Source organism: Agelaius phoeniceus, chromosome Z (assembly GCF_051311805.1).
Source record: "Agelaius phoeniceus isolate bAgePho1 chromosome Z, bAgePho1.hap1, whole genome shotgun sequence".
NCBI classification, from domain to species: Eukaryota; Metazoa; Chordata; class Aves; order Passeriformes; family Icteridae; genus Agelaius; species Agelaius phoeniceus.
This window is the reverse complement of record NC_135303.1, coordinates 47,525,461-47,539,250: the sequence shown is the minus strand read 5'-3', so window position 1 is coordinate 47,539,250 and position 13,790 is coordinate 47,525,461. Positions and strand designations below refer to the sequence as shown.

At 52.0% G+C, this 13,790-nt stretch overlaps 1 protein-coding gene across 1 annotated transcript; it reads right to left on the bottom strand.

The window, feature by feature from the left end:
* Positions 1-2,569: 2,569 nt before the first annotated feature.
* LOC143692264 (serine/threonine-protein kinase PAK 3-like) lies at positions 2,570-11,760 on the bottom strand. The gene is made up of 12 exons (XM_077172177.1): positions 11,685-11,760; positions 10,725-10,762; positions 10,233-10,355; positions 9,202-9,382; positions 8,188-8,251; positions 6,892-6,940; positions 5,651-5,763; positions 5,007-5,124; positions 4,261-4,360; positions 3,651-3,847; positions 3,055-3,192; positions 2,570-2,659 (listed from the first exon to the last, which is right to left on the bottom strand). Exons 1-12 carry the CDS (start codon positions 11,758-11,760, stop codon positions 2,570-2,572), a joined length of 1,287 nt encoding a protein of 428 aa, XP_077028292.1.
* Positions 11,761-13,790: the final 2,030 nt, after the last annotated feature.

The window sequence follows — 13,790 nt, the reverse complement described above, 5'->3', positions numbered from 1 at the left end:
CAAGCCTTGCTCTGCTGAGGCCATGCCCTACTCTGCATGCCCCACACTCCCAGGCCTGCATCCCAGCCCAGCTGTGGCCACTGATCCCTGGCACACCAGAGGCAAGGCTCCACACCTGTGTCTGGAGTCCCTAACCCAGCTCCTAAATGGCCAGGTGAGTGGCAGCCCCATGTGGGGGAAGGCCCCAGGAAAGCCAAAGGCTATTTACCTCGGGATGTGTGGCCACCACATCTCTTGACCCTACCTCCTCTTGGTCTCATTTGCAAGCTGAGCTTCCTATCCCCTTTCAAAGCCTTTCACAGTCTGGTGCTCTGTCAACAGTGCCTCAGTTCCATGGTGGGAATTCTGAAGTCCTTTCAGAGAAGCCTTGCCTGAAAGAGAACAGGTCTGGCTTGCAGTGCATTGCTCTGGAGGCCTTAGGAAGTTGCTTTGCCAGCCCTTACCCACTTACTGGCCAAAAAACACATGTGAAAGACTGAAGCTTTGCCAGCTGTGACAGTGGCCCAAAGAGAAGGCAGTTAGGGGCAAAATAAGGAGAATTATTTTGGTGCTGGCACACACATCAGGTACCAGGTGGGTGAGAAAAGCCATCTGTAAATAGCTCAGCTGACAATCAGGGAGGGGAAGGTGCAAAGAAATGAAGAGGTAGAAATCTCAAAGGAATGAGAGGACTATGTACAGAAGATGAAACTAGCCAAAAGAAAAAACAAAAAGAGTAATTGGATGAAATACTGATAAAATTCAGCAAGTCTTCTCTTGGTGCTGGATGGTGCATTGGGGGATAGTGTTGGCAGCTTTGGGTGCCCATCCCAAAGCCATCACCTGTTTTCCCTGTGCCCTGAGGGGTTCAGACAGGCTGTTGATCTGCATGGCCACTCCCAGTTGGCCCCAGAGTCCTCTCCACTTCATGATCAGCTCACCATAAGTTTTCTGGCTGTCATCCGTTGTGGCTTCTCTTCTCCTGAGGCTTGGTGTTGGTCATTGTTGTCTGATGTGTGGCTGTGTGGTCATTTTTGGCCCGTGCCCTCCAGGACAAACTCTCATGAATCACCGCTTTTTCTTTTATTTAAAATGAATGGTATACCCATTATAGTAAAAATCATATCTTCTCATAACTAAAACCAGCACAATACTTAATAGATTTTAATTAAGCTTGAGAATTAAAATAAACTGGTGGGTTCATATTGCAGAGCATAACCAAACAATAAGTAAATATAATTTTCATTTTCCCTCACTTCACGGGCATTGACTCCCAGACGGCTCCCGCCACTTCATTCCCCCTCAAAACTTACCCACAAAACAAAAGAGAACAGAAAATCAAAGCCAAAAGACTTATGGTGGAACCTTTCCCACGTGGCCTTCAGCAAACACACAAGTCAAAAGAAAAGGTTTCATGCAGGACTAGAATGGGGGAACCTTCCGGTGGTGCAGGGCACAGAACTCCTGTGGGGGCAACAGAGTCGGTCCTCCAGCTGTTTTATTCTCAACTTCTATTGTAGCTCTGACCTCTGAAATATGTATTGCAGCAAAAATGGGGGACTGCTAATACAAGAGGAAAGCAGGGGCAGGGTTGAGGGCAGTCAGAAAGTGGGTTAGGGTAGAATCCAGGATGCCTGCCAGGGCCATCCTGGCAAGGGGTCAGAAGAGGAGGGGAGGTGGCAGATGGCTGGTGGCTCGCCTGTGCTCTTGAGCAGGTTCCATCTCCCGGCCTGTCCTTTCCAGGGAAAATGGGTTCAGGGAAGCGGGGGCAGAACACGAAAACTGGGAGAGGATGTCTGTCAAATATTGTGCAACTAAAATTTAAATTTAAATGGTAGTCAAATATACCGTCAGTTACCACCAAACATAGCAAAGTAAATGATTTTCAATAATCACGGTATCAAATGTATATTGAAACGATAAACAGGAGACCATGGGAGAGGTTAAAGTCTAGGGGACATTCTTCCAGGCCACAGCCCCAGGAAGTGCCCTAGCAGGCCCACAGGCCTCCACAGTGGCTCAGGCAGGTCCCAACTGCACAAGTTTTCACTCCCTCATGTTGGCCTTGGTTCCCGTGGCAGAACTTGCCTTCCCGCTGGACACTCACCTGCGCCTGAGCCCCTGGAGAAGCCCGGCTCCCTCCCCCTCTGCCCACAGCCACAGCAGCATCCCCAGCAGTGACACCACTGCTCTGCTCCATTCTGCCCTACTCTGCTCCTCTAGCCACAGCTGCAATGCCTCTATCTCCACAAGAGCTTGTGGCCTGCAGGCACTGAAGGAAGAAGACCTTTGCACGCTTCCAAACCATGCTGCAAATCCCATCCATGTGTCTTCCCACATCGAAGAAACACCTGACCATTCAGAAGCAAATTTAGAGCTTATTCACAGGGTGAGAACAAAGGGAAGCTTCCAGCACAGTGTAGGTTTTATTTCTTATAGTATTTATTTTGACTATTAGAATAAAGAGACTACGAACTATGAGCTATAATTTAGAAACTTCAAACTATGAGCTATAATCTACAAACTACAAACTACGAGCTATAATCTACAAACTACAAAGTGCAAACAAGAACAATGGCCTCTTCCAGGGCTAGTATCTCCTGTTGGCCATAAACTGCTGCGTGGCCATGATCAGAGGCGTCAGCTCGGAGGTCGGCTTGGCTGATGTTACAAACGGATGCTGCCCAAAGAGAAAAAGAAAAACATGAACTTGTACTTTCCTCACAGGCTGAAACAGGCTTTCTCTGGCTACCAGAAAGATACAGAAAGAAGAAAAGGAGGGCATTCTGGGCACCACTGTCTCCACATCCAGGACCTTGCTACATGAGGCAAAATGGCACCCAATCCCACAAATCCGTGACTCCAGATGTCTTCAGCTTAAGGAGATTTGGTCTAGGTGACCTTGAAAGGCTCCTTCCAAGGCATCCTAGGCCAGGATTCTCCTTTGTTTTCCTTTGCAAGCCCCCAGAGTGGAGATTCTTAGGAGCGGGCCCCATCAGACGCCTTGGACTTGAGCAGATGAGGAGCCCCTGGCAGCGGGCAGCTGGCGCAGCCTGCAGCCGCTTTGCCTTTTACCTGCAGCAGTTCCTGGGCAGACCAGCGCCTGTCCTCGTCCCTCTCCAGGCAGCAGTGCAGAAAGTCTCGCAACCACGCCGACTGCTGCCTGGGCTTCTGCAGCTTTGGCCTGCCCCCGCTGCTGATCAGCTCTTGAACCTAGAGAAGAAGGAAATGCCAGGCTCTACCTGTCTCCTTCGCACCCCAAACTGCTCACACACACCCCACGGCACAGGCTCCACTCTCCCGTGGCACTTTACTCCCTGCCAGAGCCTGGCAGATACCATTCCTACCCCTACTGAAAGAACACAAAGCCACAGGCAGCCATAGCCAGTCCAATAGGCAAAGGCTCTTGCCTTCACCCCTGATTTCACTGGCTGATGGGGACTAAAAGCCCAGCTTTGCCCTTTTGTCAAAGCTTCCGTCAAGCAAAAGGCATCACCATTTTTTGTGCGGTTCGTGCACTGAAATGGCAAGGGGACGATCTGGACAAGGAGCACGAGAGACTATGCAGCCTGGCACCTCTCATTTCCAGGTGTTAGCAAGCTTGCCAGGCAGAAGAATGGGAGCAGATTGTGTTTGGGTGACAGCAGTATCTGAGAGCAGTTGCAGCGCACCGTGCGGGAGGTTTTCATCCGGTAAGGAGGCGCCCCTTCCACCATCTCGATCCCCACAATGCCAAAGGACCAGATGTCCACTTTGGGGCCATAGAGCTTCCTGGTGAAGATTTCTGGCGCCATCCAGTAAGTGGTCCCAACAGCTGATCTCCGTTTGCTCTGCTCAGCGGTCAGCTGAGCAGCAAGGCCAAAATCAGCTGAGGAGAAAAAACAGGCCAGCGTGAATGAGGAAAGCAAAACAAAGAAATCCCCGCTGTACCAATGTCCAAGAGGGCAGCGTGGAACCCGGCTGCCAGCAAGGGGCCATGCTGCAGCCGAGGAAATACCGAATTGGCCAGTTAGCAAAAGCCCCAGCTTTCAGGCAGTGGCTTTTAGTGCCCTGAAGCTATTAGACTGTAAGTGCCTTGCTTGGGAAGGGACACACGCACAAGCCAAAGGCACTCCTGAGCCCTTGTTCCCAGCAACACCTCCCTGCACCTTGGGGCTCTGCTCTGCACTTGTATCAGGGCAGCCTGGACTGCCACAGGCACCACTGCAGGGAACCGGCAGTCACCCAAAGGCAGCCCCACACCGCAGCCTGCCAGAGCTGAGCCTGGCCAACAACACCCACCCAACTTGACGGATCCGTCCAGACCCAGGAGAATGTTGTGGCTTTTGACGTCCCGGTGGATCACTTGCTTGGAGTGAAGGAAATCCAGGCCTTGCAGGCACTGAGAGAGGAAAAAGAAACACCAGCCTAAGTGGATTTCATCCCACAAGCGGGGAAGTGGCACATCTGCAACACTGCAACATTCCTGGGCCATGCTGAGCCATGGCACGACAGGCTGCTGGCAAGGGCAAGAGCTTGCTGCTCCAACACAAGGACAGCAGTGCCTTTCTAAGTGAGGGTGTGTGTGCTTCTGAAAGAGAAAGGACAATTGTTCCTCCGGCCACTGCCCTGCAACCACAGACTGAAGCAGCACTGCTGCAGTGGCTGTGCTCTCTCCAGCCAGACAAGAGTGGATGCTTTTGCGAACACCCCTTTGGTGCAAGGCTCTCTTGGAGGCTGAGCTCCATGACAGCCCAGTGTGTATCTTTGTCTGTGCCACTTATTTTACATTGTGCCACCAGCAACTTTGCCCGTCCAGGGAAGGAATGCAGCACACACAGGCTCCAGGCAAGTGTTTAGAGAGGCAAACACAAACACACTAGAAGAAGGGCAGGGACACTGGCAGGCACTTCAGATGCTCTTGCTACTGCCAGTCATAAGAGAAAGGCAGCAAGGAGGCTCAGAAGATGAAATCTCTCCTCTCCTTGTCACCCATTTGGAAGGACCATCCCGACCAAGGCATGGGAAGCACAGGCACCATCCCTTACCTCCCGAGAGACAGCTGCTATCTCTCCTTCTGCCAGGCGAGTCTCCCTGATGACATCGTGTAAGGAACCTCCGTCCATGTATTCCATCACGAGCCAGAGTTCCTCGTCCAGCAGGTAGCTGAAAGGAGGAAACAACAGCCTGGAGATTAAGGTGTGGTGTGCACTCACACCACCTGATGGATTCTTGTTTCTGTGTCTCTCTCAGAGGAAGACAGGAGGAAGTGAGCAGTCATTCACTACGCTCTACAGGCCTTGAACTCTGGGCAGTCTAAAACACTGCTTGCTATCCACACCAACGAACAGGCCAAGGGAAATACAATCTGCAGTGCTTCGGCAACACTTCAGACCCATGGGGAAAAAATCCAAGCCCAAAGCCAACAAAACAATGGGGAGAGAGCACAGGAACTTTGAGGCTGTTGGCTCAGTAAGATAGGGCCAAGTCTGGCCTTTGAAAGCGCCCTTCAAACTTGGTATGCCAGGAAAGAGTAATGCAGCCCCAATGCAATCTCCTCCCAAGACACTGTAGATCAGCCCAGAAACAGGAATGAACAGCTCCATCCTCTGCCATCCACCAAAGGAGTGCTTGAACCTCTGGCTTGCAGGATGTGAATGACCTTTCACAGCAGAACAGCAGAACCACTCACCTGTCTACATAGTTGACAAGGTTGGCGTGCTTATTGCCACGCATGACCTGGATTTCATTCAGGCACAGTTCGCTGCTGCTCTCTTGCAGGAGACTAATTTTCTTTATGGCCACCTAAAACGACATGGAAAACCATGAACCAAAGAAGTCCGTGGCACAGGACCACAAGGGCAACATGGAGACAGTGATTATGGGATGATAGTGCTGGGCTGGGCCAAGCTGCCTTGTGACAGGACATCAGACCGCCTGCTCGGGCACCTCCCAGGACACAGAGCCACATAGCCTCTGCCTTGGAAACCTGGCAGAAACACGCTCTAAGCTCTCCACCTCAGACGTCTAACAACACTCACTGTGCCCAGGGCCAGTCTTCTCCCGTGGCCTTACTTTATCATCCCCATGCTCATTCACACACCTCTTACAAGCAGAAAGCCATTTTGTGCCAGTAAAAATGGAGCAAAACTGCTGGGAAACCATTGGCACTTCTAGGGGATTGGATCATTACTCCAGCAGTCACTGGCATTCTCCATGGCACAACAACAAAGCAAACAGTTAGAGATGTGGCAGATAAAATGCTGTCCTAAAAACATCCTGAGGGCTATTCCTCCTAAGATATACAACCCTACATACTTCACAGAAAAAATGCCACAATGATGAAAACATCATTAAGGACACCTCCAAAAACCACAATCCTAGCATTTCCTCACTCCAGGAATTTTCATTCTGCTCCACTGAAATACTTTTCTTCACACCACTGACTTTTGCAATTACTGCCTGACTGTAAAACGAAATAACCCAGGCCATGATCTTCTAGGGATATACACCGGGCTATGAGCAGGGCTTAGGCCCTTGAGAGACTCCTTGCAGACCACTCTGTCTAAGCACAGTTCCAAGGGCAGCACTGCAGGTGCCTACAGAACTATCAGCACGATTCCCATCTATTTGCTAACAGCCAGAAAAGAGAACTCAGGAACCCTGCAGCCCCAAAGAGCAGTGCCATGCTCTGAGACACCACCTGGGCGCTAAGACCCAGCCAGCGTGTCCTCCTCTGGCCTCCTTGCATTCCCAGGGGCAGCTGAGAAGGACAAAATCTGTCCCCACTCTATTTGGCAGGGCGGACACTGCTCTGCACTTCATCTGCCTTTGCAGCAAAGCTCTCCTGGCCACCCAAAGCTCAGCCACAGCTCACAGCAGAGGGGAGGGCACTCGAGAGCTGCAGAAGCTGCGGCGCTGCTTGGCGCTTACCTCTTCTCCTGTGGCAGTCTCCACTGCCATGCACACCGTGCCGAAACCCCTAGAAACAAAACAGCAGCGGAGAAAGAAGAAGTCCTTTAGTCCCTGCCACTGCAAGACACTGCAGTCCAATGGCAAATAAGTCCTGGGGCAAACAGTAAATGGAATAGGACAGATTCTCGTGTGGGTCTTTCCCCCCTTTTCTCTTTCTCTATCTGTACATGTGTGGGATTTTTCCAGGAACTTGCCAGTTGGGCCTTCTCCCACTTCTCCCTGGAGCCTGTCTGCCAAAATCAAGCACCACTACTGAGGCCTTCTGAGAAGCCTGAGGCCACGGAACAGCCATTGCAGGAAAGCCTCCAGACACAGATCCCTTCTCCAGCTTGCAAGGAAGTTAGTGCCCAGCCACAGCTGCAGCCACAGCCAGAGCAGGGAAAGGCTTCCATTGCTGCACACACAAATGGAGAAGTCCTCAAAACACAGGATCCTTGGACACCAGCGTTCTGAGTCCAGAGCTGTTGTCAGCTGCTTCTCTTCGGTGCCCCAGACACCTGGAGGACTCTGCTTTTCTGGAGACTTCTTGTACATTTGGCTTCTCACAGGGAAAATGTTGCAAATCAGTCCCATTTCCAGTCAGCAGAGCCGGCTTTCAAAGGGAACAGCTTGGTGGATTCTTTGCAGGAAAGGCCTAAACCCCACAGGATCCACCAGGGTTCTGCCATCAGCCAGATGATGCCTTTTCCTCTGGAGTGCATTGGCACTGGCCATTGCCCTGAAGCTTTGTCTTTTGCCACCTCAGCTACAAAAGAGAGCTGCTTCTTTCATTTCTGCTTTTGGCTGCTAGGCTAGGTGGTGGCCATCCAGACCACTGAATCTTGGTTTCAGCAAAATACTGGAAAGAAATGTTACCCAGAGCTGTTCCCTGACAGCTGTCAGCTGCTGACTTGACCTCTGAGGCAACAAAGTTTCTCCTCCTTTCATTCCCACCCATTCTGTATTCTTTTGAGACATGCAAAAATGCTCTCTCCTAGGAAGAGCGGCAATCAGGTGCAACAGACTTGAGGGACAGGAGATCTGCCAGGTGCTGCTCTTTGCCGCAGAAAAGACATTGCCAGCGTCCAGGTGTCTTTGCCGCCATGCCTTCGGACCACAGCTGTAAATGCTGACCAGTACTGAGAGATCATCAGGCATCATCCTAACGCAGTGTCTGAACAGCTTTGGAGCTTGCCTGACGTCGCTCTGGGGAGATGTGACACCAGCAAAATGCACAGGCCCTGCCTTTGAAGAAGGAACTGTGGCTGCACTCACCCTTTGCCAATGGTTTCCAGCTCTGTGTATTCAGCCTCAGGATCTCCCTCGCTCACCAGCATCTCTGGAAAAATCCCAAGGAAAGATGCTCACTTCAAAAGAGATCCCACCCTGCAGCAGATCAGAAAGGCAGCCCCACTCTCTGCCACTCTGGGCCCTTTCAACTCAGGCAGTCGGCCAACAACAACACCACTGCACCACCACCACCACCACCACCTCAGAAACAACAGCAGCAAGACGAGCAGCCCTGCAGCACAGATGGCCTGCACCAAACTAGACGTCTAAACTAAAATCTAAGCACGTGCAGAAACAGTCAGAGGATGCAGGGATCAGAAAGCTGTAAGCAAGAGAACTGGTTGTTGTCTAGAAATGTTAAGGGCAGCAGGAATAACAAAACCTTGCTGGTCTTGGCAATCAACACTCTGTGACCTTCAAGCAAAGCTTTAATCCTTGCAATCATCAAAGGCATCCTGGCTCCTGGAATCAATTGTTCTCAACAGCTGCCCTTTGCAGGACAGCAAGAATATTGCAAAGTGCTTCCAGCAGAAGCACAATCTGCAGCTTTGAGCAGGACAATTTTGCCTAAACAATGGCCTTCTGCCTTTCAGGAGCAGCAGCTCATGTTCCAACCTACTGTGCTGGGCCTTAGGAATGAGGTGCCTCAGCCTTTAGGACAGGCCGAGTTCTGAAGATGACCTTGGCCGTGCCCCACAGGAGCTCCTTGAGCGCCTACTCATTGCCTGGGTCACGGCCTCCTGCTCAGCCAGAAACAATCTCTGGTTTGCCTTTTGCCTCCAGGGAAGCTCAGGCAAAGCCAAGCCAGGCTGAGCTGCTCTCAGAGGCAGGAGCAACACCCCGGTGACCCCTCACCACCTCAGAGCACAAGAACAGGTCCTGTGTGGAGGCCTCAGGAGCTGGCACTCAGCTGAGGAGGAACAGGAGCTGGGACAGCTCATGCCGACACACGCACACACAGGGCACTGCTCCAGCAGACAAGGATCACAAAGGACGTACTCAGCATGGCCAGGCACTTGTCCTCTGTCCTCTCTCCCAGCTGCTCTCTGCTGCCAGAGGAGCTACTGGTGCTCCAGATGCACGAGCTGCTCCCGCTGCACTTGCCAGCTTGGGGACTGGAGGCTCCTTCAGAGCCTTCTGCTGCAGCTCCTGCAGGTGCCAGGACAGAGGAGGTGGAGCTCTGGGAAAAGAAATGAGTGAGGTCACAAATGTGCCTGGCAGAGGTGCCCCTGCCATCCCATTTCAAATGCAAGCCCCTGGGAAGATGCTGCTGGCCACAGCCAGGGCTCTTCACCTCTCAGCTTTTGCAGCCCGCTTCTCCAGCTCAAGGCCCAAAATCCAAAGGCTGCTTTTACACCATGGATAAAATGACACCACACTCACTGCTAACCAAAGCAGGCACTTACTGATGATGTTTGCTCTGGGCCTGGGCTGACAGCAGGGGCAGGTTCATGAGCACCTTCCTCCTCTTCAGCCTCTTCCTCGCGTGCAGAGGCAGCCAGAGCAGGTGCTGACGCTGCCCTTCTGCTCTGGGGACACACAGCAGCATGAGGGACAGGAAAGAACCTGGCATTCACCACCTCACCTATATTCAGCTACAGGCCCCGCTGCATCTCAGCTGTTCCTTTAGCTACTGACAGCTGCTGTCTGCGCAGGGCCAGGTCCCTCCTGGGGACAGTGTCTCCTCATATCCTGCAAGCTTCTGAACTGCACCTTTGCACTGCTCTCTTCACTGGGGACAGGGAGCCTGCACAGCCACTGGCCACCAAGGGCCTCACTTGTACCCCAGCAGCATGCCAAGACATCCTAATGCTACCTCCTGTCTCTTGCTAAGACAAATTCACAGCCTCTTTCAGAACAGTAGGAAGGTGATCCCTGAACTTCCAAGTTCCAGGCCTCACTGCCTGCGGGAAGGGCAGGAAAGATTCCAGCCCTCAGCATCTTCAGCCAGGCACGGGAGGTGCTGTCTGATCAGAAACTTGCAGCTATGCTTTGCTCCAGCCACAGGACTGCCCAGAGCTGCCACTTACTGATGCTGCATGCTCAGGCCCTGCAGTGGCAGCAGGTACACTTTGCTGGGCATCTTCCTCCCCTTGGGCCTCTTCTTCAGGAAGACACACAGCCACTGGAGGCTCCGAGGTTCCCTTTGGGCTCTGCAGACAGACAGCAGCGTCCTTTATATTCAGCTCTAGACCCAGATGCACTCAGGAGAAAGCATCTGCAGAGAAATGGGATTCTAAGGTGCTCAGACTCAAGTAAAATGGGCCAGCTGGATGGGACTGCGCTCTCTTGTACAGGAGAAATTCCATCATGGCAGCCACCACTTTCAGCTGCTTAAAAGTTCTGGAAAGGAACTGGAGAAAACAGCCCTGGGTCCTCCTGCTGCTGCTGTTGCTGCAAAGGGCCTGGACTGGACTTTCATTCATCCAGCCAGGCTGGCACCGGACTGCAACAGGCCCAGCTCACAGCTTGCTCCGCAATTGCCAAATGCTACCAAGGCCAGAGGCTCCTTTGCCACTCACCCAAAGAGCAGATTCTCTCCAGGCACGGCTGATGTGACCTGCAACACACAAGGGAAAAAGAACCAGATGCTCTAAGAAAACTGCCTGTGCTGGCCATGCCCACCCCAAAGTCAACCCAAAGACAGAGCATTCTGCTTTCACTACACCACTCCAGCAGCATCCCTTGTGGCACACAGCAAGCAAGACAACAGCAGCACAAAATACTGCCTGGTGTCTACCTTGTCTCCTCTTTGGCCACTCAACCCATAGAAACTTGAGACTAAGTCTACAAGTGGTTCTCTAACAGTCATTGCTTCTGCCCCACCTCACCCAGCAGCGGCTACAGCTCCTCTCTTTGCTGTATTTCAGTCTGCTCAAGACATTGCATGCAGCAATTGCCATGAGCTTACTGAAAACCTTTCCCCAGGGAGGCTTCACCCAAGTCCCTCTGAGCCATGGTGGCAGTCCTATCATGACACAGCACAGGAACAGCTCCTGTGTGTGGGAGCATACAAGAACTCCTCAAAAATGTCCATCTCAGAGGCCTTTACCAAGCTCATTCTGTGATTTCATCACAGAACAAATGGCTCTTTTAGCGCGCAGGAAGTGTCAAGTTCCACAGGCAAATGCTGGGATGAGGGAATGCAGACAAGAAGCCTTGAACTGAGGGACTTTGCCTCAGTCCTGGAGAGCAGTGCACAGCTTTTACAAGGACTCCTGCCAAGCTCTCCCAGTCTTCCCATCCTGGAAGTTGTCTTGCTTGAGCCAGCAAACTGAGGAGACTCCAGACTCCATTGCCACAGGCCGTGGCACGGCAGGAGCGGAATCCCCGCAGGCTACATCACAAATGCTGCCCATGCCCCACTGGCTAGAGACACGCCCTTCTTAGCTGGAGCTGTGGGCAGGGGCGTTACCCAGCTGAAGGCCTCTTTGTGGCATTTGGGTTTCCATATGCTGCACTGAACAAAAACGTCTACTTACGTGCCAGGTGGGTGAAAAAGTACCCGGAATAAGCCACGGTAAAAGCCGTGAAAGCTGCAGCACACACTCCCTCCATGGCTGGAGCAGTGCTGCTCAATCTGCAAGGGACAAAGCCTGTAGGCAGAAAACAAAAAACCTCAGAGTCCTGCTGGCAGAGACCTCGTCGATCAGCAGGTTCCCCTGCAGTGAGCGTGCCGCAGAGCTGCTCTGCACACTGAGCCCTTCCGGGCCTCGGCACAGCAACTCTGCCTGACAACGCTGCCATGCGGCCGCTGACATCACAATAGCAGTGCCCGGGGCTGCTTTGTGAGTTCATGCACAGAACCACACCTTCTCTACAGATGATGCCAAAAAAAGCCTGCAGCGTTCTCCTCTGCTACAAAGCCACACAAAAAGCCCCTCTAGTCCATCACCTGTTGCTCAAGGCATCTAAGAGTAAAAACACACTAAGCCCCTCTAGCCCACACTGAGAAGCTGAGCCCTGAGAAGGGAGCAGGATGTGAGGAACCACATTAGTGCTCTTTGGCCACTATTGCTTCTGAGCAAAAACCAGAAGGCTTCTTCCAGCGGGACCTCCCTTAGTTCTAGAAAGCAGCAAACTATCAGAACCCAGGAAATTCCTCTGCCTGCCCTGGAGGGCTCAAGCCGCTGCCCGGGGGCTCAGAGACTTTGGCACAGAGCCCAAGATGCCTGTGCCTTTGATTTAGCCCTTGGAAAAAACAATCACCAATCTTAATATGAAGAATTACAAGTCAAAAGAGTTTAAGTAGAATAATAGGTAGTTTGTCACCAGGTGAAAAATAGATTTTTGAGGTTTTGAAAATGACAGCTCGGGGGTCTCAAGATGGAGGAATTTGGATGTGCCTTGTCCTTTTTCCTCCTTCTTCCTAGCCACCATCTTCTGAGTGATGTTGGCACTTTTAGATTGGTTTAGAGGAGAAGTTCACTGTCTCACATAGGTGATAGGTATTGGGAAGTTATTGTAAATAGTGTACACATAGTTTTGGGTATAAAAAGACAACACTGCCTCTGAGGTGGGCAGTGTGCCTCAACCCAAGCTGCTAGACAGACCTTGGCACGTTGGAGAAAGAATATTATAGATAAGAAACAATAAACAACCTTGAGACCAAGAACAGAAGAGTTCCCACTCCTTCATCAACTGCCGGGCTGGGGAAAGAGACTTTCTAACGCATCTCAGGGTCACTCTGACCAGCAGAGATTCCAAGAGCAAACAGGGAGAAGCACGACTTCAATGACATTTAGAGTTTCCTCCTAGGTACAGAGACAAGGCCATGTGTCTTTCAGCACTATTTATGCAAAGCATTTTACATCACAGCCGTGGCTGTGATTTCAGCAGGGAAACGCCATGACAGGAAATGCAAGGAGGATCCTTCTCTCTGACTCACTCTAGCAGAGAGGCCTTGGCACCAAAGCACCACCACCATTTTTTCCCCCCACTTTTGTCCTTCCTCAGTAATTTTTTGGACACAGGGCTGAGATGGGTGGCACTGAAATGACAGCTCTGACACACAGCTGAAACCATCAGGGCCGGGGGGCATGTGCGACTGTTTTTCTTCTCCAGCAGAACAAGGCAAGCCAGAGTGTTCACACTGATACCAAGCGAGTTCAGCCAAGCCCAAAGGGAGTGCAGCCAAGCCAAGTGCAGCCCAGCAGGCTGGGAGGAAGAGGCAGCAAAGCGGCAGATCCCATTGCCACGGACACGCCCGGCGTGGCGGACTGATGGCAGCGGCAGTGCCAAACAGAGCTCCGCAGGGAGAGACAGACACCCATCACCATCGCCACTGCCACCAGCACTGCCGCAGAGAGGGAGCAGCAAACTGCCACTGCAGGGCCAGAGCTGCTCCCGGCAGCACCAGCAGCCCCCATCTACCATCAGAACCATGCTGGAAGCCCTGGCCATCCTGTCTTTGCTCCAGGGGCCCCGTGTGACACTGCACCTTTCTTGCTTAAGCCATTACCTCTTTCGCACAATTTTCTTCCTATTGTCGTCTACTGCTGCTTTTTTTTTTCCCCTCACTACATTATAACTCTAACATTCTCAGCTTCTCATAGATTGGTTTTTCCATTGTCCCCCTCCATTGTGGT

What these genes read in the sequence shown, in the direction of transcription:
- LOC143692264 (XM_077172177.1), bottom strand. Translation starts at nt 11,760, where the DNA reads ATGGAGGGAGTGTGTGCTGCAGCTTTCACGGCTTTTACCGTGGCTTAT. An exon ending in AGACTGCCACAGGAGAAGAG is followed by an intron (nt 5,764 to 6,891) that starts GTAAGCGCCAAG and finishes ATGTCGTTTTAG; the next exon opens with GTGGCCATAAAGAAAATTAG. An exon ending in GGACGGATCCGTCAAGTTGG is followed by an intron (nt 3,848 to 4,260) that starts GTGGGTGTTGTT and finishes TTTTCTCCTCAG; the next exon opens with CTGATTTTGGCCTTGCTGCT.